Raw genomic sequence first — 23,031 nt, 5'->3', positions numbered from 1 at the left:
ACACAAGTAATGCACGTTTACTGGTTTAAAAAAAAATTAGAATATACACCAGAAAAAAAAGAAAAAAATCACCAATAACTCTACTACCCAGAGATAATCTTTCGGTATATGACCTTCCAAATTTTTTTCTATGTAGTTTACTTCGATGCTTAAACATTTTTTTTTAATTTACAAAATTGGAATGCTCTATATACTCTTCAGGAATCTGCTTTTTCACTAATGTTTATAATGAACATCTTTCCAAGTCAATAAACATACATCGATAGCATCATTTTAACAGCTGTGTGGTATTCTACTGTGTGGCTGTAACATGATTTATTTCACAGTTTCTCACTAGAACATTTAACCTGTCTTCAATTATTCCACTATTAGAAACAATGCTGTGATAAACATCCTTGTACAAACATCTTGATGAAGGTTATTTTATTATTCCCATGGAATAACTCCCTAGATATAGAACCGGGAGGCCAAACAGGATGTACATTTTTTAAGTTTCTGATTTGTAAGATAAATTGCTATACCTCTCTCATCTACCCCATTTTTTCGATTAATATTACCAACCAGTGGTTTCTGAATATCCTTTTACTCACGTCTTTTCCAACACTGGACATTATTATTCATTTTAATCTTTGCCCATCTGACAGCTAAAAAATTACACTTGGTTGTTTTATTGCATTTCTTTGATTCTTAGGAAAGCTAAGTTTTCATAATTTATTGGCCATTTGCATTTCTTCTGTGAATTAATTCATGGTTTCTGTCCATCTTTCTTCTGGGGTAGAGAGCAATCTTTTTAAAATACAGATCTGATCATACTACTCTCATTCAATGTCTGCCCAAAATTCTCAGGCCCTTCATGATTTGGCCCTTACCTACATCTTTAAACTGTCTGTATTACACGGATCATGATGAAAAGCACCAACCACACTGAGCTACTTGTATTCTTGAGAAGTGTTTCATGTCTCTGTGTGTTCATACATGCTCTTCTTGGTCTCTGGAATGCCCTTCCCTTTCTTCTTCATTTAGCTAATTCCTACTCTGATTCAGCTCAGTTTCTCTAACCAGCTCCCCTACTCCACTCCTACCCAAGCCCCAGAAAAATCCTGTGGTTTCCTATCACAGTACTTTTCATGTTACACTGTGATCATCATCTGTTTGCCTGTTTTAGATTTCCCACTAAACTGAACTCCTTGAAGGAAGGGATAACATCCTAGTTGCTTTTATACTTGTAACAAATATTTACTCGATTAATTAAGACTCTTAACTGTTTGATGGATGTGTGCTTAATTGCTCAGTCATGTTCGACTCTTTGTGATTCTATGAACTGTAGCCCGCCAGGCCTCCTCTGTCCATGGGGATTCACCAGGCAAGAATACTGGAGTGGGTTGCCATGCCCTCCTCCAGGGGCTCTTCCCAACCCAGGGATTGAACCCTGGGTCTCCTTCATTGCAGGTGGATTCTTCCCTGGTCTGAGCCACCAGGGAAGCTTGCTAGATTACCTTTGGCTTAGATGTATCATATGCATCTTAACGTATCCAAAGACAAATTCATTTTTTGCCTCCTTTCCCACTCCATCTAATACCTGTTTTCCCTCTTATGTCAATGACATTCCCATTCATTATGTATCTAATCTCCTTACCTCTTAAATCCAAATTATCTGTCCTCTAAACAGCTCTTAAATATGTCCCTTCCCTTTCCTCCACTCCTAACAGATCCTAGTTGAATTTCTTTATCATTGCCCTGAAAGTGAAAGTGAAGGCTGCTCAGTCATGTCTGACTCTTTGTGACCCCATGGAGTCCATGGCACTCTCTAGGCCAGAATACTGGAGTGGTTAGCCTTTCCCTTCTCCAGGGGATCGTTCCAACCCAGGGATCGAACCCAGATCTCCCACATTGCAGGAGGATTCTTTACCAACTAAGCCACAAGGGAAGCCCAAGAATACTGGAATGGGTAGCCTATCCCTTCTCTAGCGGATCTTCCCAACCCAGGAATCGAACCAGGGTCTCCTGCATTGCAGGTCAATTCTTTACCAACTGAGCTATCAGGGAAGCCCAATCATTGGCCTAGAGTTATTTAACACATAAACTTGATGTTACTTTCTTTTCCTTAAAGTGATGATTCTCATTAACCACAATCCACATGTCTTGGCACACCAGTTAAGGTCCTCTAACAACATAATCCCTTGCTGCTTCTAGAGTCACAACTCAACAACTTCCCTTTGGTCTGGAATTTCTGCTATATTTCTGGGCCTTTGAACATACTGTTCCACCTCTAAGGATCTCCTCACCTGCTAACACTTATATACTTAGCAGACTTCTATTCATTTGTGACACTCCCTGATTACTCCAAGCAAAGTGAGACACTTCCTTCTCCTCAGTGTGACTTGGCACTTTGTACTAAACTTACGATATACAGCTCTTCTCACACTGTATTGCAATGATTTTGTATCAGTCTCTTCCACTAGACTATGAGCTCCTCAAGGGCAGGATATGTCTTGCTCCTTTGTGTATCCCCAAGGACCTAGCATAGTGCCTGGACCTAGTAGGTGCTCAAGCAATGTTTGATGGATGAAAGTAATATGATGCTGGGCCCTCTGACATCATAGCTGAGCACTGATGCCACAGCTCCCGTAGCATGTTGCTATCGATTACCTGATATTGCTATCCTCCAAACCATGAGAAGCCTCCCCACCGTCTCCCTCATAGGACATCATGCTTTCTTCATTTTCCATGCCCATCCTTGTGTTTTCTTGAAGCATGCGGGGCTGTTTGGGTCTTATCCCACCAGATCCTACATCCGAGTCACTTCCACTTTCACTCAGCTGGATAGCTATAAAAGAGAGAAATCCTGAGATAAGCTTGACAGAATTAACATCTTTGGCTTAGTCTTCCAGAACTAGTTAATCCCATGCATCTACACAGGTATCTTGCCTGGACTCTTCACCTCAGAGGACTGCCTAGGGTCAACATTGACAAGATTTATAGTTTGGAAAATAAATCAAAAAACCATTTCAGTGCAATCTGGTTTTTTCCCCTATCATCTCCTTCTATATTCTCCCCCTACCACTGCAATTAATTCACAAAACATCTCTTTTTTCTTAATTTTCTTTCCCTAATGCCACATATAACACATCTTTCTCATTTTTATCAAGTATTCAAATCAAACTTGCTGCTTTGGTATTGCTTTTCTGACTGTCATCTTTTTCTACCTATGCTGTATTTTTTCATCTCTTCTAAGACCAAAGAATTTAATCATCCTATGAGTGAATGCTTAGCACCCTGAGGTCTATTAATGGGACTTCAATAAAAGAACAGCTTTTGGTAACAGTGTATGTGGCCCAGAGCTTCCTCTGAGCCCTGAGTGTGCTATGGTGAGCTATGTACCAGAGAAAGGATTATCTCCTTCTTCATCACTCCCAGCATCTTCCTCATCATCTTCTCCTTCAGACATAAGCAAATCCTCATACAGGACACTGGCTTGAGGCTGTTGCACAGTTCCTTCCTCTTCGTCTGCAAGATCACCATCTGCATCTTCACATTCCTAAATGAGACCAGTTGAGTCCATTAACTGATCAACTAAGAGACCAGAAGCCACCACCAGCCACCCCCTTGCTGCCTTGCAAGATGTTAAATAAATTTGGTGGATAGATTTGGTCAGCTGGTTCCACGGATTAAAGTCATACTGGGCCTCACTATAGAGACCCTATGGTATCACCTGGGGACTTGGCCTGTCCTGTACTTCTGGGGCACCTACCATATAAAGGTATAATGTAACCATAAGCTTTCTGTAAGCATACTCACTGGGACTGTTGTCTTAGGTTTCCCATCCTCCTCCTCATCATACCCTTCAATATCTACATCAGAGTCTTCCTCGCCCAGCCTACCTCGGCCCTGGTGCATCTGAGTAAGGAACACAAATAGCACATCATTGAGGGACATGCCGGTAGGAGGAGTTAACCAGGGGCTCTCACCCAGGACAGATGCTCCTCCCTGATATCCCGGCCAACCCCACAGCTAGTAGGGGCTGTTACACAGCTCAAAGCATGTGTATTTTCCCCCATTCATGCTTTGGAAATCACAGGTAGGGTAAAAATTAAACCCAAAGAATAGGAAGGTCCTTGGTCTGTTATTAGTATAGCATCACAAGGAGACTTCCTTTCTAAACAAGCTTTCCCTAGCTTGTGTTGGACTCTTTGGGACAGAAAAACCCTCCTGGATTTTGCACTCGCCAGTGGAACCTTGACCGAGATCAGCTGATAAGAATTCTGGCTTCAGATCAGGAGTATCTGTTGATACCTCTAGAAAAGGCCAATTTAAAAAACTTAATTTTAAAAACAACTTTGATAACACATGTACAGTAAAGTAGCATGGCAATTATTTTGAACTATGTCTCTGAATGCAGCTGGTCTTTCCAGTCAGGCTACTCTGATGCCTCACACACTTTTCACACTTGTGTCTTAAGTTCTGCTGTGCCTGACTCTGCCCATGATGACAGAAGACAAGCCAGTCATGTGATTTGCCACCATCCCACCTTGAAATCACATTTCCAGGTTTTCACTCCCAGGGCCAAGGGGTCTGATCATCATCCTTGACGCATGTCATATATCACCACCATCACTCACCCATCCCCAAGCATACTACCAATCTCACTAAGAGAAAAAGACTATCCTACCTGTGTCACCTGCTTTTCTGGAGTGGCAGTGGGAATATCCAGGACAGACATATTGCTCTCATCTTGAAATACAGAGGCATCTCGAGACATACTGAGGGATGTGGTGGTATCATACAAATCAGGAGGCTGTGGCACAAATCATACAACTTAGCTTCTATTTAGTAAAGGGAGTAAAAAATTCAGAGAACTCCCCTTTAGAGCGCTCACTGTAGAAAAAGGTCATGCAGAACAATCCATTTAAGGAAAAAAAAACAACATAGTTTTGACACAGCTTTATGGGCAACTTTTGGGGGATCTCACAAATATTGCTCATTCTAGCATAGAGGCATCTGATGTATATGATCAGAAGCCTGAAGCAGAAAAGCATCCAAGCTATGGGACAATTCTGTGTCCTAATAGCCTCTCTGGTCAATAACCTTAATTTCTTCTAAGCGTGGTCTTATTGTTTTTAGGTCCAGGGCTCCACACCACTGCTATTCTGACTGTTTTGGTGTAGAGACATCTAAAATGGGATAAAGAAATGTCAATTCCAACCAGAACATGGAAAGGGGTAATAGCTTATGAGCTCACCAGAGGATAATATGAGGCAAAATAGCATGGTGAAAAACCATGGACTTTGGAGTAAACTGCCCTAGGTTTGAGTCCTGGCTCCACCATTTGCTAGCTGAGTAACTTAAACAAATAACTTAATGTCTCTAAGTCTTAGTTTCCTCAACTTTAAAACATGGATGGTAATGTGCACCTCACAAGGTTGTTGGGAAAATTAAGAGATGTGTATATATGCTCCTTACCCCATGCATGGCAGTCAAAAAATTATAGCTCCCGTCCCTCTTCCCTCTCCTAAAGTGAAGAGGGATTTAGCAAATGGACTATTCAGTGAAAGGAGGGCGTGCAAAGTAGCTTCAGTCGTGTCTGACTCTTTGAGATCCTACTCTGTCCATGGGGATTCTCCAGGCAAGAATACGGTAGTGGGTTGCCCTCCTCCAGGGGATCTTTCTGATCCAGGGATTGAACCCGAGTCTCTTATGTCTCCTACTTTGACAGGTGAGTTCTTTACCACTAACACCACCTGGGAAAGGAGGGCAGGAGGGACTAAAACTTAACAGGCTGGCAAAGCCTGCTCATTTAGAAAAGGGCTCTCTAAAAATTGGCTGAGGGGAGAAATATCATGCAGTTATTAAAAATGTCTTCAAAGACCATTTAATGAAATAAAATGCTCATAATATAATGTGAAGTGGAAACAAGACACAAAATAATGATGACCAATTTCACATTATAAATGCACACACATGCACATTACAGATTTGAAGAAACACACCAAAATGTTCACAGTGGTTTGGTTCTTTCTCAGTGGTGGACTTGATTTTTAAGTAATTTATTTATTCTGTATGTTTTCCAATTTGTCGCAATGAACATGTTACTTTTATTAACAAAGAACCCACATATGTTACTTTGCTATTGGTTTTGTTTTTAAAGCAAACAAACAAGGCTGAATGGGAACAGGGTTCTGGAGAAAGGAAAAACTGAATTCAAAAGGATTACAAGTGCAGATAAAGTAGTTGTGGAACAAAAGAAGAGAAAATTAGGGAATGAAACACTATGTGGGAAAATATAAAGCAAGCAATTTTAGATAACATGTCAAGCTGAATGTATAGTGCAATATAAGCTGGGTAGAAATAGTTGAGTGAAAATACATTTATTACCACCCATTTAGAGGTGGAAGTAAAGTATGATTACTGTCATATTTCTACACAACAAAATTGTATTATGACAGGTTAAACTTACACACATTTTAATATTTAATAGAATTTGGGTTTGAAAGTAATATTAAGTAAGAACAATCACTCACATGCATCTTCCTCATGTTCAGAGGTATGAACTGGGCTTACTAAATGTGTATATATGAGTGAAGGCAATGATAAGAGAGTGAACTGGAATAATGAAGAGGCAATACCTACATCCTACTCTTACCAGGAGACCCTCTCACAGCACCAAACAGCTACTGCTCAGGAGGGAGCACAGTTGCCAGGTTTTCCTCAGCCATTTTTGAGACAGTATGGGAGAGGAAGGACTCACCACAGGGCTAGACTGATGCTGTCATAGACCAGAGCAAACCATGTGTCGCTCAGTGGTTAGACTCTCCTGAAGAATGATGGCTAAAACCCAGGCTTTAACTTACCAGAAAGGGTCTTGTGGAAGTTGTTGGGCCTATTAGCAAATAGGACCTTCCTGGGGAACATCACTCACCCAAGCCCCCTTGACCCAATCTGCCCACATACTCCTAGAGCTTTTCCTTGTTCTGGGCCTGGAGGAAGTATCTTAGGGCTCTTTGTATTTGGCCCCTCAGTGACCTAGGTTTTAGGGTGAAAGAGATAGTAAAAGATAGATAGGGAGACTGTATGAATGAGATATAGACAGCAATTATCCAACAGAGATCACACAGGCTGCATTTATTAGTTCAGAGTGAAACCTGAACAGAATGAAAAAGTTTTCCAGTGGAAATTGGGAGAAACTTGCATTAAAATATTTGGTTAAATTTGAAAGAACCTCTGAGAACCCTGTAGATGACTTTCATACAGATAAGGAAATAAATATTTACTGAATGTCTACTGTGTGCTAGGCAAATGGCATCATTTAATGTTTACAAAAATCTTGAAAAGTACATTTTAGAGAAATGGAAACTGGATTAGAGGGTTCAACTTCCCAAGTTCACAAAGCTAGATAGCAGCAGAGCTAAGACTCAAACTCAGGACTGTTTTAGACCAAACTTCATGTATTTTCCACTTTACCATAGTGCCTCCAACACAGTTATAGTCCGGTTAAGTCCTAGTCTTCAAATATGCTGGCCCTCTAAGAGTACAGTATAGATGAAATACTCTTAGTATATTCAAGGGTCAGATCAGAAAGACTAAAAATTTCTTATTAATCTTGCTCTCTAGTCTTTGACATGGAAATTTAAGAACATTATAAACATAACCTTTTTCATTTACAGGGAGAGGAAGTCAATCCAGGAAAATGGGTGACATCTGAGCTATACTAAGATATTTCAGAGGGGATAATGTGGCCCATGTCTATACTCTTGGGATGTCATAGAACACCAATGGGGCTTCCCTGGTGGTGCTAGTGGTAAAGAACCCACCTGCCAACACAGGAGATATAGAGATGCGGGTTCGATACCTGGGTCAGGAAGATCCCCTGAAGGAGAAAATGACCACCCACTCCAGTAATCCTGCCTGGAGAATCCCACAGATAGAACAGACTGGTGGGTTACAGTTCAAAGGGTCGCAAAGAGTTGAACACGACTAAAGCGACTTAGCATAGCATACACAGAACCCCAATGCTGGGGGCAAAGGAACTCCAGGGATTCAAGAGGATGCCTTTGGCCATGGTAGTCAGGAGTCTGGTATTCCTAAATACTGCCTAAACAACTAAGACCCCACCCCATTCATACATCCATCCCACACCTGTCTCTTTTGGATTCAACAAGGCTACCAAGACCCATGGCCCTCACTCACCTTAGCCTTTGAGAAGACAAGAAAGCACACGAAAGGCATATGAAGAGGAAGGACAGAGAAGAAGGGTATCTCAGTAAACACATCTGTTAACATGCTCCCAATTTCCAAAATCAATAAGAAAACTGTAAGAGGAAGTTTCTAGTCCTCAGACTTACCTGAGGTGTGTAAGGCCCTGGGGTCATTGGGTCCAAGCTTTCTAATTCTGCTTCCTCCAAAGCTGCTTCTTTAGCTGTACAAATATCCTTCTCAAGTTGAGTCAAATGCTCATCATACTGAGAAAGAAAAGTAGTGAATTCATTCAATATGTGTTTTAGATATTGAGCAGCAAACAAAAATCCCTGTCTTCGTGGGAGGGAGGTTCAAGAGGGAGGGGACCGTGTACATCTTTGGCGAATTCATGTTGACGTATGGCAGAAATCAAACCAATATTGTAAAGTAATCATCAGTCAATTAAAGATAAATATAATTTAAAAAGTTAAAAGATGAGCACAGAAAAATATGTTTATAAAAACCACTTTCTGATGAACTTACTAAAGTGATGGCAGCCTGTGAAAAAATCCCTGTCTTCATGAAGCTTCTATTCTAGTGGCAGGATACATATGTTAATAAAGTAAATAATTATACAGCTTATTAAAAACATTTAGTGCTGGGTAAGAAAATAAAGCAGGGAAGTTGAGGGTTGAGGGTTGGGGTGGAATATTACATTTTAAAAAAGGATAGGCAGAGAAGGCCTCCCTCAGCCCTAGGGAACAAAAGGATTCCAAAAAGTTAGATCCTACAGGGAACTCCTCTTTTTCACTTACCTCAGTCAGTGTCTGGTAACAGACGTTCACAATCTCCTGAGCAGTCTTAGTATATTGACTTTCAGGCCCTATAAATGAAAAAAGAGAATGTCATTACTTCAGCTCCAGAAATGCACTTCCTGTCACCAGCAGTGGTGTCCCCTTGCCCTAGGTCCAAAAAATCATGCTTCAGCTTTAACTTGGACTCTTGCTCTAATTTTGGAGGCGGAAAATTTCAAACACATACAAAACCAGAGACACTAACATAATGAACTGTCATGTACCTCTTACCCATCTTCAACGATTATCAATAGATGGTCAATCTTGTTTCATTTACACACCAACTTTCACAGTCTTCCCAAATTATCCTGAAGCAAATTCTAGCATTTCATCCATAAATAACATGTTCAATATGTGTCTTAAAGGACTTTTTAAAAGAAATGATCATGGACGATTCTATAATGGTAGATACATATCATTATACATCTGTCAAACCCACAAAAGGTACAATACCCAGAGTGAACTCTAATGCAAACTATGGACTTTGGGTGCTAATGATGTAGATTCATCAATGTAGATTCATCAGTTGTAACAAATGTATCACTCTAGTGGGGGATGTGGATAACAGGGGAGGCTGTGCACCCATGTAGGGGCACAGGGTACATGGGAACACTCTGTACCTTTTGTTCAATTTTGCTCTAACTGCTCTAAAAAATAAAACACAGTAAGAACTATTAAAAAAACATCTACTGGGGATTTCCCTGGTGGTCCAGCGGCTAAGACTCCATGCTCCCAAAGCATGGGGCCTGGGTTTGATCTCTGGTCAGGGAACTAGACCTCATGTGCTGCAACGAAGAGCCTGCATGCCACAACTAAGACCCAGTGCAGCCAAATAAATAAATGAATGTTTTTTTAAAATTAAAAAAAAAAAAAAAAAACTATATTACACCTAAGGTAGCTAACAATAATTCTTTAATATCATTAAATGGCCAGTCAACATTCACATTTCCCCAATTGTTTTATAAATGCTCTTTTTTTGGAATTATAATCCAAATAAGGTCCACACACTGCATTTGACAGATGTGTCTCTTTAAGACAGTTAACCAACTGGGTGATTCTTAACCAAACTACACAGTTCCCCATACAGATTTTGTTATAAGTTGTAAATTGGTGGCTTACAGGTCAATCCAGTTTTTATTTCACTCACAAAAAATCAGTTCAAGTGTGATGTGAAAAAATATCAAATTATTGCATTATATACCTGGAACTAATATATTGTAGGTCAATTATACTTCAATTTAAAAATCACTTCAGTCTGTGAAAATGGATTGAGCTATGTACTCATACACTTTTCTGTACGTAAATTATATCTCAATTAAAAGCTTAAAAAGAGCTTAATTAGTTGGCAACATTTAACAATCAAGAGATTTCATATAAAAACCCAAATGTCTGGCTTCTCTCAAAAAATTAAAAGGTGGCAACACACAGTCAGCATTCTCACGAAGCACCAATGGGCTGGATCTGAGTAGCAGCTGCCCCTTTTAGATAAGGCAAGTGTTTCACACAGTCCCTACCAGGTCTGCTTTGTTTGTTTATGTCTGGAGCCTGAAGGCATCTGAGTTGTTATTCCCTGTCTTAAATGCTCTATAATATTCTTTAATATACTATTTATTTACCTCCTCATTTATAAAACATTTTTGAGCACCTCTAGGTGCCAGGCATAATACACAGACATGAGTAAGATACAGACTATATCCTCAAGAAGTTTATGGTCTAGCACAGTGTGTATATTAGTCACTCAGTCGTGTCCAACTCTTTGCAACCCCATGGACTGTCACCCTGCCAGGCTCCTCTATCCATGGAATTCTCCAGGAGATCTTCCCAAGTCAGGGATCAAACCCAGGTCTCCTGAAATGAAGACAGATTCTTTACCGTTTGAGCTACCTGGGTGAGACAGACTATAAACAAATGAGGTGATACAACGCAGTGAAAAAATACCTAAGAGGGTTTAGTAGAGGCATAGAGGAGGAAGTGACCAATGCTGGGATGGAAGAGGGAAAGAAGAATTAGGAAAGGCTTCATAGAGGAGGTAATCCTTGAATTAAACCTACTATTTATCAGGATGTATAGTATAAAAAATAGACCCCATGTGACATTTTCGTGCCATAACTACATAACTACTCTGAGTATTGTTATTAAGCTATTCTTCCCTGGTGGCTCAGCTGGTAAAGAATCTGCCTGCAATGAGGAAGACCCAGGTTCAATTCCTGGACTGGGAAGATCCCCTGGAGAATGAAATGGCAACCCACTCCAGTATTCTTGTCTGGAGAATCCCATGGACAGAAGTGCCTGGTGGGCTACAGTCCACGGAGTTGCAAAGAGCTGGACATGACTGAGCAACTAACACTTTATACTTTTTATAGAAACAAATAAGTTCACTTCAGATTAAATTTCTCACAGCGTAGGTCCATCTATTCTTCATAAAAGATGTAAAATAAAGTTGTGTCCTCACACAAGCTGCCTGTGCCAAACCAGAAGGAAAACTTAAGTCAACTAAAAGATATTCAGGACATAAAGACAGCCAGAGCTGGCTCACAGTCAGGAATAGTTTTGAGAGATAGGAGTCCACAGCTGAAGTTTCTGAGTTCTAATCTCCTAAAGCCACCAGTAGGTTGGTCCTCAAAATACTGATGGAGACAGACTGCAAAAGTTATCATACAAGCTTTCATGCTGATTAGAAATGCATGATGCTAGAGAAAACAGGCTGCATACAAGTCACAGGCTTCCTTTACTGAGCAAGTATATCAGCAGCTTATGGCAGTATCCTGGCTCATACACCTACAAGAACCTGACTCATCGCTAAAATTCCAGCCTACAGATTAAGAATTCAGCTCTTCAGTTTTGAAACTGAAACATAAACCAACCCTTTCAATATCTCAATGTTCTCATTTATAGTGCAGGGAAAAATTTTATACATTTGCAAAGTTTTCTCCCTTAAACCACTTTAAAGATGTGACTTCTTCATTCCCCATTTTCTTTGCAACACATAACTTAAAGAAATATCCACTAATACTCCAGAATATAAAAAATATACTTATTTATATAGCTAACACACTTCTCTATGTGTTTTGATTACTAGCTGTGTCTGTTCTCAGTTTTTGACAGTCCATGCTCTCAGGAGTTACAAGTATTTCAGCTACTGAACTCTACATATATGAAAAGTAACAATGAATATTTTTTAATGTTTTTTTAAAAAATCTTTTATTTTGTATTGGGTATAACCAATTAGCAATATTGTGATAGTTTCAGGTGAACACTGAAGGAACTCAGTCATACATATACATGTATCCATTCTCTCCCAAACTTCCCTCCCATCCAGGCTGCCACACAACATTGAGCAGAGCTCCACAGCACTGAAGTATTTTTGATGAAAGATGGTGGCGGAGTTGACAAACCACTGCTACCACCACCAAAAAAGGATAAAAATACCCAGATATCTATACCTATACCAGAAATTCTTGAATGGGGTGGTAATGAGAGATCCATGAACCCCCTGAAACTGCAAACAGAATTTTGTATGTAATATGTATTTTTTTGAGTAGAAGATCCACGCTTTTCCATCAGATTCTCAAAGGGGTCCATAACCACCTCCATAAAGCTAAAAATTGTGCTCTATAGTCTGCAGTAATCAAGTGCTTACTAAAAGTAGGATGATCAGCTTTAGGTTTCACAGCTTAGTAAGAAAAGAGTCATCCAATGAAAAGACATACACAGACAACAAGGCCTCTGCAGGAATAATAAAGATGCTGGGGCTGTTGTGGGGGAGAAGAGAGTAAATAGAAACTGAGTTTCAATTTCCCAGTCCCTAAAGAATTACTATACAGAAAATCAGAATTTAGCAAGAATAATTCCCAGAATGGCATGAAAATGAATATGAAATATAAGGCTGTCTATGAATTAACACTGTGCCTTACAAGAGAACAAGTGACCCATTTGCAAAAAAGAAACGTTATTTTTGTTTGCAAAAAAGAAAAGTTTTGTTTTTCTTCTCTCTCCTTATTTAGTAATCATGGCAAAGCAGCTGCAAATGTAAACAAATATATTTATATTTATACTTTGCCTCATTCATAAGGACTGGCAGTGGCCTACAGAATCATATGTAATTCAAATTCAAATGTCCCTAAACAGTGATAATTCCAGTGACAGCTTTGGAAAGTTGATACTTTACTAAAATCAAAGAAAATTCCTTTTGTCATTTCTAAGTTAATTTCACTCTTTAGTAATGTCAGGAGAAGAAAGGAAAGCTATAAGCTTTGTAGTTCTAGTAGTGAGACAGCAAACAAGTATTACTGCTATCTAAAACGTTTCAGAGAAAAAATACCAGTTGAGTTAGCAGTCCTGCACAACCAAGAGAAGGGGGTTTGTAATCACTCTCAAGCTCACATTTCCTTTGAGAACATTTCCACAAATACTAAAAATAACTTTCCTCCTAAAAAGATGAGCATTGTGTCAAAACAAGCATAACAGTGTGGGGGACATGCATGTGTTGCAATGTGAATCATTAAAATTAAAAAATAAAATCTCAGTAGCAGTAGAAAGCTTTAAAAAATCAGTGCCAGATTTAAAAAGAAAAAAAATCTGCACAGCTAATTCCTGAAGAAACTAGAATTACTAAATTCAATTATGCACAATCAACAGATCCCTAAAGATAGGCTTGGGCTCTCTCAAATCTGAGACAGATATTTATCTCAAATTAGGTCCAGAAAAAGGCTTTCCTGGTGGCTCAGACAGTAAAGAGTTTGCCAATACAGGAGACCTGGGTTTGATCCCTGGGTTGGGAAGATCCCCTGGAGAAGGGAATGGCAACTCACTCCAGCATTCTTGCCTGGAGAATTCCATGGACAGAAAAGCCTGGCAAACTACAGTCCATGGGGTTGCAAAGAGTCGGACACAACTGAGCTACAAACACACACCCAGGTCCAGAAAAGGTAAAAAGAGAAGTGAATTTAATCTTGCAGACTGTAGTTAGGCTCTTTACATTAAGATCAAATGCAGATTAAGATGTTTAGTTTCCAAGATAAGATGTTTGAGCTCTCAAACCAGAGTAACAAAACTCAGAATCTGGACTAGAAACTCAAGAAGCTAGAAACTATCCAGAGGGGAATTGGGATAATAAATCTCACTGGACATGGGAAGGATTTACATTCAGGACCTACTTGATAAAAAGTCCCAAAGAATGTTAAAATACTTCCCCTCCAAATGAACCATTCCGTTTAGCAACTTAAAAAATATACACATAACCTTGGCTAAACCCGTTCATCTCATATTTCTACAATCAGAAAAAGAACAATACAGACAATTCAAAACACCTTTTCCTGTAGCGTAAAATTTATAACATCTTAACACTTCATTTTTAAGTACTTGCTATCAGCCAGGTACAGTGCCAGCTTCTGATGATACAAAGATTAAGAAAAAAAAAAGACAAAAGCCAAGACATAAGTCCTTATCCTTGATGTCCTTTCATGGCTTCACAGAATATAACATATACACAAACTATGCTAACTGCCAAATCCACTGAATATTTTTCAGACTAAATCCAAGCAGTACCATGTTACATTTGCAATTGACATTCACTTCTTCCTTGAAACTCTCTAAACTTGTGCTTCTACAGCACCACTCTCCAATTTTTCTTAGTATTGCGCCTCTTTCTCTGGCCATTAGTTCATTCAATAGATAGTTATGGAGTCTTTACTATGTGCGAAGCATTTTCCTAAACACTGTGGATATAAAACAGACATGGTTTCTGCTTCCATGGAGCTTACAGCAATCACTTATTAGATTTAGGCCATTAAGTCTTTCTATGCCCATTTTTCTTCTATATTCTTCACCTAACTCTGTGTGTGTGTGTATTGTGTCCGACTCTTTGCGAGCCCGTGGACTGTAGCCCACCAGTCTCGTCTGTCCCTGGAATTTCCCATGCAAGAATACTGGAGTGGTTTGCTATGCTCTCCTCCAGGGGATCGTCCTGACCCAAGGATTGAACTCATATCTCATTATGTTTCCTACATAAGCAGGTGGGTTCTTTACCACTAGCACCACCTGGGAAGCCCTCACCTAATTCTACATGATACCAACTATAATAGCTTATATAGAATAAATGAGGGAAGTTAACATTGATTTATAACCCTCATGGTAACAAGGTCTTGTTTTGTTTCTCCTAGCACCACAGAAAACACATTGCCTTGAAAATACATTATAAAAACTCCCAGGCTAAAAAGAAAGCCTGTTTTTCCATGTCTCCTTTTTCTTTTAACAAATGATCATCTTTATTTTCCCAAACAATGTTTTTGAAAATGTGGGCTTTGTTGAAGCCTTAACATTTTCTGGTGCATATCTGTTTACCAGCATATTATAATATCTCACTCACCATAAGCATAGGACTTTCAGTGAGATGTTGCCTTGTAACAGACTGCTATATCACTATTTACTAGCTCAATACAGTACATCAGAAAAGAGGACTAATAAGTTATGGACATCATATGTCTACTCCTTGTCAAATTTAAGCAGAACCTGAATTCTTGAACAACAAATAAATATTCTCACAGAAATGTCAAATGACAATTACCACTGGGCATTCTTCCTTTACTTCAGCCACAGTTTTTTGTTTAATATGAAATCGCTCAGTCGTGTCCGATTCTTTGCGACCCCATAGACTGTACCCTACCAGGTTCCTCCGTCCATGGGATTTTCCAGGCCTTGCCTGGAAAACTGGAGTGGGTTGCCATTTCCTTCTCCATACTATATATGTAGACACCCACATATTTTTTATTGAGGTATAGGTGATTTATATTAAAGTGTATGACATAGTAATTCAAAATTTTTATACATTATATTCCCTTTAGTTATAAAATACTGGCTAATGTTCCCTGTGCTATACAATATATCCTTGTACCTTTTTTATATATAGTAGAAGCCACAGCATATTTTTATTTTTTTTTTATTTTTTCACAGCATATTTTTAATTGAAGTATAATTGATTTACAACATTGTGATAGTTTTAGGTATACAGCAAAGTGATTCATTTATGTATATACATTCTTTTTCAGATTCTTTTTCATTATAGGTTTTTATAAGATATTGAATATATTAATAGTTCCCTGTACTATATACTAGATCCTTGATATTTAGCTATTTTACATATACCAATGTGTATCTATTAATTTCAAACACCTAATTTATCCGCTCTTCCACCTTTTCCCTTTGGTAATTGTAAGTTTGTTTTCTTTTTTAAATGTTTTATTTATTTATTGACTGTACTGAGTCTTTGCTGCTTCGAGAGGCTTTCTCTTTTCATGGTGCATGGGCTTCCCATTGTGGTGGGTTCTCTTATTGCAGAGCACAGGGTCCAGACCATGCAGCCTCAGTAGTTGTGGTGCACAGGCTTAGGTGCCCCATGGTATGTAGGATCTTCCTGGACCAGGGATTGAACTCATGTCCCCTGCACTGGCAGGCTGATTCTTAATCACTGGGACACCAGGGAAGCCCTGTAAGTTTGTTTTCTATGTCTGTGAGTCTATTTCTATTTTGTAAATAAGTTCTTTTGTATCACTTTAGATTTTACATATAAGTAGTATCATATGATCCTTTTTTACGGTTGAGTGATATTCCATTGTGTGTGTGTGTAAATTCTTTTTTTATTCATTCATCTGTTGATGGACATTTAGGTTGCTTCCATGTCTTGGCTGTTGTAAACAGTGCTACCATAAACACTGGGGTGCATATATCTTTTTGAATTAGAGTTTTCATCTTTTCCAGACAAATGCCTAGGAGTACAACTGCTAGATCATATGGTAACTCTATTTTTATTTTTTCTTTTTATTTTTTCTTTTTTTAATTTTTTCCTTTAAGAAAAATTTTATTGGAATATAGCTGCTTTACAATGTTGTGTTAGTTTCTGCTGTACAACAAAATGAATCAGCTATATGTATATATATATGCTCTCTTTTTTTTGATCTCCTTCCCACTTAAGGTCACCACTGAACATTGAGCAGAATTCCCTGTGCTATACAGGTTCTCATTGGTTATTTTATACATAGTATCAATACTGTATATATGTCAATCCCAATCTCCCAATTCATCCCACCCAGCCCTTCCCCCCATTCCCCTCTGGTATCCATATGTTTGTTCTCTAAGTCTGTGTTTCTATTTCTGCTTTGCAAACAGGTTTATTTTTAGTTTTTAAGGAATCTCCATACTGTTATCCATAATCAGCAGCCATAGCAGTTTTAAAAGCAAAGTAGAAATTCAACTTTTTTCTGAAGCATTCATAATGCTGCATAGTTCATTCTTTTGCCTTTTTGAGTCATATAGAAACAGAATTTACTTAATCAATATCACATACTTAGATGAATGAAAAATGGTCCATAACAATGTCAAGTAAAAATTGTACAACCAAATATATGCTTTCATTTGTAAAAAAGAAAAAAATATATGGTATGTACCAAAAAGGCCCAGATGCTTCACACCAAACCCAATGGTACTCTGGAGAACGGGATGGGTAAAGGAGAAGGACAGGGAGATTTTTCCCTTTCACTTTATACAATTTTATATGGTTTGATTTTTTTTAATGTGCATGTAACTTTTTATTATGGAAAATTCCAGTGTAAGTTATATACTTGAATTTTATAGACATAATTTGGCAAAGATTTTAAAACACTGATAATTCCCAGAGCTGGAAAGGTTGTAGGGAAACAGACATTCTCCTTCACTGTCATTTTTATTATAAATAGGTGCAACCCTTTTAGAACACAATTTTAGAACATCTATCAAAATTTCCTACAAATGTACAAGGATATCAATTATGATACAAATATATGTATATATATTATCAATATATACATATATTATATGATACAAATATATGCTATGGAATACATTAAAAAGAATGATAGAGATCTCTATGTACCAACAATAAGACGGGATCAGTAAAGATGTTAATTCTCTCTAGATTGACCTATAGGTTTAACTCAATTCCTATTAAAATTCCAGCAAGACTTTTTTTTTTAGATATAGACAAAATTCTTCTAAAATTTATGTGGAAAGGCAAAAGAATAAGAACACAATTTATAAAAAGAACAAAGTGAGAGGAATCACTCTACCTGATGATAACACTTACAATAGCTTAGCTACAGTAATCACGGCAGTGTGCAGAGGGATAGGTCAGTAGAACAAAATAAACCCAGAAGACCCATGTACTTAGCTGATTTTTCACAAAGGTGCTCAGAGCAATTTACTGAAGTAACAATAGTCTTCTCAACAAACAATAATGGAACAGTAGAATATCCATAGGCAAAAAGAAAAAGAACCTCAGTCTAAATCTCATATTATATATAAATTCAAAATGGATCATGGATTTAAATGTACAACACTAAAACTATAAACTTTTAGAAAAGAAAAAATAAGAGGGCTTCCCTGGTGGCTCAGAGGTAAAGAATCCACCTGCCAATGCAGGAGACACAGGTTCGATTCCCGATCTGGGAAGATCCCACATGTTGCAGAGCAGCTAAGCCCATGTACTGAGCCTGTGCTCTAGAGTCTGGGAACCCCAACTACTGAGCCCATGTGCTGCAACTACTGAAGCCCAAGAGCCCCAGAGCCTTTGCTCTGCAACAAGAAAAGCCACCGCAATGAGAAGCCTGCACACTGCAACTAGAAAGTTGCCCCCACTAGCCACAACTAGAAAAAAGCCTGCACAGCAACGAAGACCTAGCAGAGCCAAAAATAAATAATAAATTTTTTTTTAAAAGAAAATATAAGAGAAAACCTTTGTGATCCTGAGTAAAGCAACAACTCCTTAGAGACGTACCAGGAGCACAATCCAAAAAGAAAGAACTGATAAATTGGATTTCATCAAAATGAAGCATTTCTGTTCTTCCAGAAATACTGTCCAAGGACTGAAAAGATACAGACTAGAAAAATTCTTTGTAAATCATATATCTAATAAAGGAAGTGTACCTAGAATACATAAAGAACCCTTAAAACTCATTAATCATAAGAAAACAATGCAATTAAAACTGGGGCAGGACTTCTCTCATGGTTCAGTGGTAAAGAATCCGCCTGCCAATGCAGGAGACATGTGTTTGATCCCAAGTCCCAGAAGATCCCACGTGCAGTGGGGCAACTAAGCCAATACACCATAACTACTGAGCCCACATGCTGAAACTGCAGAAGCCCACACACTCCAGAGCCTGTGCTCCACAAGAGAAGCCACCACAATGAGAAGCTGGCACACCACAACCAGACAGTGGCCCCCACTCGCCATAACTGGAGAAAAACCCGAGCAGCAACAAAGACCCAGTACAGCCAAAACAAAACCTGTGGCAAAGAAACAGAAACTTCACCAAAGAAAATACATGGGTGGTAAATATGCACATGAAAAGATATTTAGTATCAATAGCCATTAGGGGAATGCAAAGTAAAAACACAATGAGAAAGATAAACAGATACAATTCATTTAAATAGTGGGAATACTAAATACTGCAGAGAAACTATGATTGGTTCATTGCTGGAGGAAATGCAAAATGGTACAGGCATTCTGGAAAAGAGTAGAGCAGTTTCTCAGAAAACTACACATGTATCTACCATCTCATTCTTGGGCATTTATCTCAGAGAAAGGAAAATTTGCATTCATACAAAATCTTGTACATGAATGTTCATACCACCTTTATTCATAATGGCAAAATACTGGAGAACTGAATATCTTTCAATGACTGAATGGCTGAACAAACTTCTGGTATGATGAACACTACTCAACAACTTAAAACATGAACTACTGACACATACAATAATTTGAATTATGCCTAGTGAAAAAAAAGTCAATCTCAAAAATATTTTACTACTCTTTTGTGGTGGTTAGGTGATGGCATAAAACTGCATAAAAAATATACATCCACAGATGAATACAGATTTTTTTCAAGGTGCAAACTGAATAAAGTCTGTAATCTTGTTCATGATAATGCATCAATTTCCTGATTTTGATATTGAACCACAGCTATCTAAGATGTTGCCATAGGAGGAAGGTACATAAAGGGTATACAGGTCTCTATAGACTATTTTTGTAATTTCTTGAGTCTAAATTATTTCAAAATAGAAGCTTAAAAAAAGAGGATCAGGATATATTCATGAACAAATAGAGCAAATTAAAGAATAATTATCTATAAAAATGTCCATTTTTGCCAAAAAAAAGACAAACAGTTAAAAACTAATGTGTAATTATTTACCATGTTTTGAGTAAGTACAGAAAAAAAGATTAAAGGATATACACCAAACTGTTACCTCTAGGGAATAAAACCATGGAAATAGGAGTGTACGGGTAGGAAGCTTTTCTCTTCTTTTTCAGAAGGAAAGATTTATTACTTGCAGCAAGTAAGAACACTGGGGATCTTTCCCAAAGCAGTGTCTCCGGAAGTTTTAATATTTAATTCTATCTATTTCTGTATCATCTGACCTTTTTTTATAAGAAGTATGAATTACTAAGGAGGTCTGTGTTTTAGTCGCTCAGTCATTCTGGCTCTTCATGACCCCATGGACCATCCACCAAGCTCCTCTGTCCATGGGATTTTCCAGGCAAGAATACTGGAGTGGGTTGCCATTTCCCTCTCCAATTGGAGGTTTATCTGACAAAAATGCAAATGATAGGTTAGAAAGAGGTAAGTCTAGAAGTCTAGAGGCTGGGATATTGGCTAGGTGACTATTTATTGTAATAATTTAGGCAAAATATAATGAGGGTTTTAGTGATAAGCTGGAAGTCAGGGATCTATTCAACAGGAAGAATCAAAAATACCTGTGAGGTTTCCAGCTGCTACTCAGTGATGCTAGTAACCCATTAAATCCAGACTGGAAACAGTAAAGGAGTGAGTCAAGTAAAGGACACAGGGAGAAAGTTGGAATGGAGAAGGACAGTAGAATATTCAGTTTGAAGCATGTTTCAAGTTCCACTGGGACATCCAAGAGGAAATGTTCAGCAGGTGGTTGGGATATATATAGATCTTTGCCCAGAATAGAGTTAAGAGTCATCAGAAAGAGGTGGCGGTTAAACTTGTAGTAACAAGCAGAATAACATTCAGTAAAGGAGACTGAAAAGTAATGGTAATTCATGTCAAGGTATGGCAAAAACCACTACAATATTGTAATTAACCTCCAACTAATAAGAATAAATGGAAAAAAAAGTAATGGTCTAAGAGGTAGAAGGAAAGTAAGAGCTACAAGTTGTCATGAAGCCAATCATACTATAATTCCAAGGAAAAAATGCTCAATGATGTCAAAGAGTGGGGTGAGGTAAAGATAAGGACTGAAAAGTGCACACTATACCTGGCAATTATGTGATCCTGTTCATTTGGTATGCTTGGCAGAGTAGAAACTAGATTAAAGCTGAGTGAGACACAGATAGCAGGTAAAGAATAGAGAGACACATTACATGTTCATGAAAAATGAAAGAAAAAAAAAGAAATTTTGATCCATGCTACAACATGGATAGTTCAACCTTGGAATAATGCTTCCTGCATTATGCAAAGTGAAATAAAAGCCAGATACAAAAGGACAAATATTTTATTCATTGTATGATTCTACTCATATGAGGTTCCTAGGAGAGGCAAATTCACTGAAAGAAAGTAGAGTAGAGTTTACCAAGAACTGGGGGTGGGAGAATGGGGATGCTGAGCTTCTGTTTGGGAGAAAGAAATGGTTCTGGAAACCGATAGTGGTGATGCTTGCACAACATTATGAATGTACTTAATGCCAGCGAATTGTAAACTTAAAAATGGGTGAAAAGGTAAATTTCTATGTCATGTATATTTTGCCACAATAAAAACAAACAAAAAGTCAGCTATGAAAAGAATGGATGGCAGCAAGGGGCTGAAGCGGTATCAAGAGATTTTATTTTCTTTAATGATGTGAGACTTAACCTCTATGTAGGAATACTTATACCTTGGCCCCAATCTAAGGAAAGTTATTGACAGAAAAAAAGAACCTTAATATTTATTAATGGCCAAACTTACAGACAGACTTAGAAACTAGTATACAAAAATACTTTAAGCATTATATTAACCTGTTAAAAATACTATTCTTCAAACTGATTGAAACATTTAGATTTAATAACCACTTTGCAGGAGGGGAGCACATGTACAATAGTAGCAAAACTTAAATTAGCCAGGAATAAACTCAACAACAAAAACAGTAGATGCTCAATAACAATAAAAACTATAAAACATAAAGAAATAAAAGATGCCTAGAAATTATACAACATAACCTAAAAGTCTTTATTGACAAAGGTGAATAAATGAAGAAACATGAGCTTCTAGATGGAGAAACATAGTACAAAGATATACATTCTCTTCAAATTAATCCATAAATTAAAATAAGATTTCAAAATTATCTGTCAACGACAAGTTAGAATTTAACAAAAATGATCCTAGAGTTTATTTAGGCTAATTGGGGAAAGATAGTCACATCAGAGGAATTTAAAATTATGTCTGAATGATAATCAGAGACACTATCCGGTGATAATAGTGCAGATTAGATAAACAAATAAATAAAACAGAAAGCTCCAAAATAGGTTAAAGAATATATAAGAGTGCTCGCTTCGGCAGCACATATACTAAAATTGGAACGATACAGAGAAGATTAGCATGGCCCCTGCGCAAGGATGACACGCAAATTCGTGAAGCGTTCCATATTTTTACATTTCTCCAAAGAAGACATACAGATGGCTAACAAACACATGAAAAGATGCTCCACATCACTCATTATCAGAGAAATGCAAATCAAAACCACAATGAGGTACCATTACACGCCAGTCAGAATGGCTGCTATCCAAGTCTACAAGCAATAAATGCTGGAGAGGGTGTGGAGAAAAGGGAACCCTCTTACACTGTTGGTGGGAATGCAAACTAGTACAGCCACTATGGAAAACAGTGTGGAGATTTCTTAAAAAACTGGAAATAGAACTACCATATGACCCAGCAATACCACTTCTGGGCATACACACTGAGGAATCCAGATCTGAAAG

General features: G+C 38.0%; 1 protein-coding gene and 1 non-coding gene across 7 annotated transcripts in view; one reads left to right on the top strand and one right to left on the bottom strand.

The window, feature by feature from the left end:
* Window positions 1-23,031, bottom strand: part of TAF1 (TATA-box binding protein associated factor 1) — an 83,237-nt gene that overhangs the window by 9,009 nt on the left and 51,197 nt on the right. For 4 of the 6 annotated variants that reach the window (XM_065914971.1, XM_065914966.1, XM_065914967.1 and 1 more), the window contains exons 33-38: window positions 8,988-9,055; window positions 8,340-8,456; window positions 4,670-4,795; window positions 3,799-3,897; window positions 3,382-3,538; window positions 2,650-2,827 (exon numbers count right to left, since the gene is read on the bottom strand). In XM_065914971.1, coding sequence (XP_065771043.1) covers window positions 2,650-2,827; window positions 3,382-3,538; window positions 3,799-3,897; window positions 4,670-4,795; window positions 8,340-8,456; window positions 8,988-9,055 — 745 coding nt within the window. The remainder of the gene's footprint in view (window positions 1-2,649; window positions 2,828-3,381; window positions 3,539-3,798; window positions 3,898-4,669; window positions 4,796-8,339; window positions 8,457-8,987; window positions 9,056-23,031) is intronic. The other 2 variants (XM_065914970.1, XM_065914973.1) reach the window with 1 other exon arrangement.
* Window positions 22,597-22,703, top strand: LOC136154822 (U6 spliceosomal RNA). The gene has a single exon (XR_010660532.1). It is a non-coding gene; the product is annotated as a U6 spliceosomal RNA (small nuclear RNA).

Source organism: Muntiacus reevesi, chromosome X (assembly GCF_963930625.1).
Source record: "Muntiacus reevesi chromosome X, mMunRee1.1, whole genome shotgun sequence".
In the NCBI taxonomy this organism is placed as follows: Eukaryota; Metazoa; Chordata; class Mammalia; order Artiodactyla; family Cervidae; genus Muntiacus; species Muntiacus reevesi.
The sequence above is the reverse complement of the archived record's forward strand: the minus strand, read 5'-3'. Positions and strand labels throughout refer to the sequence as shown.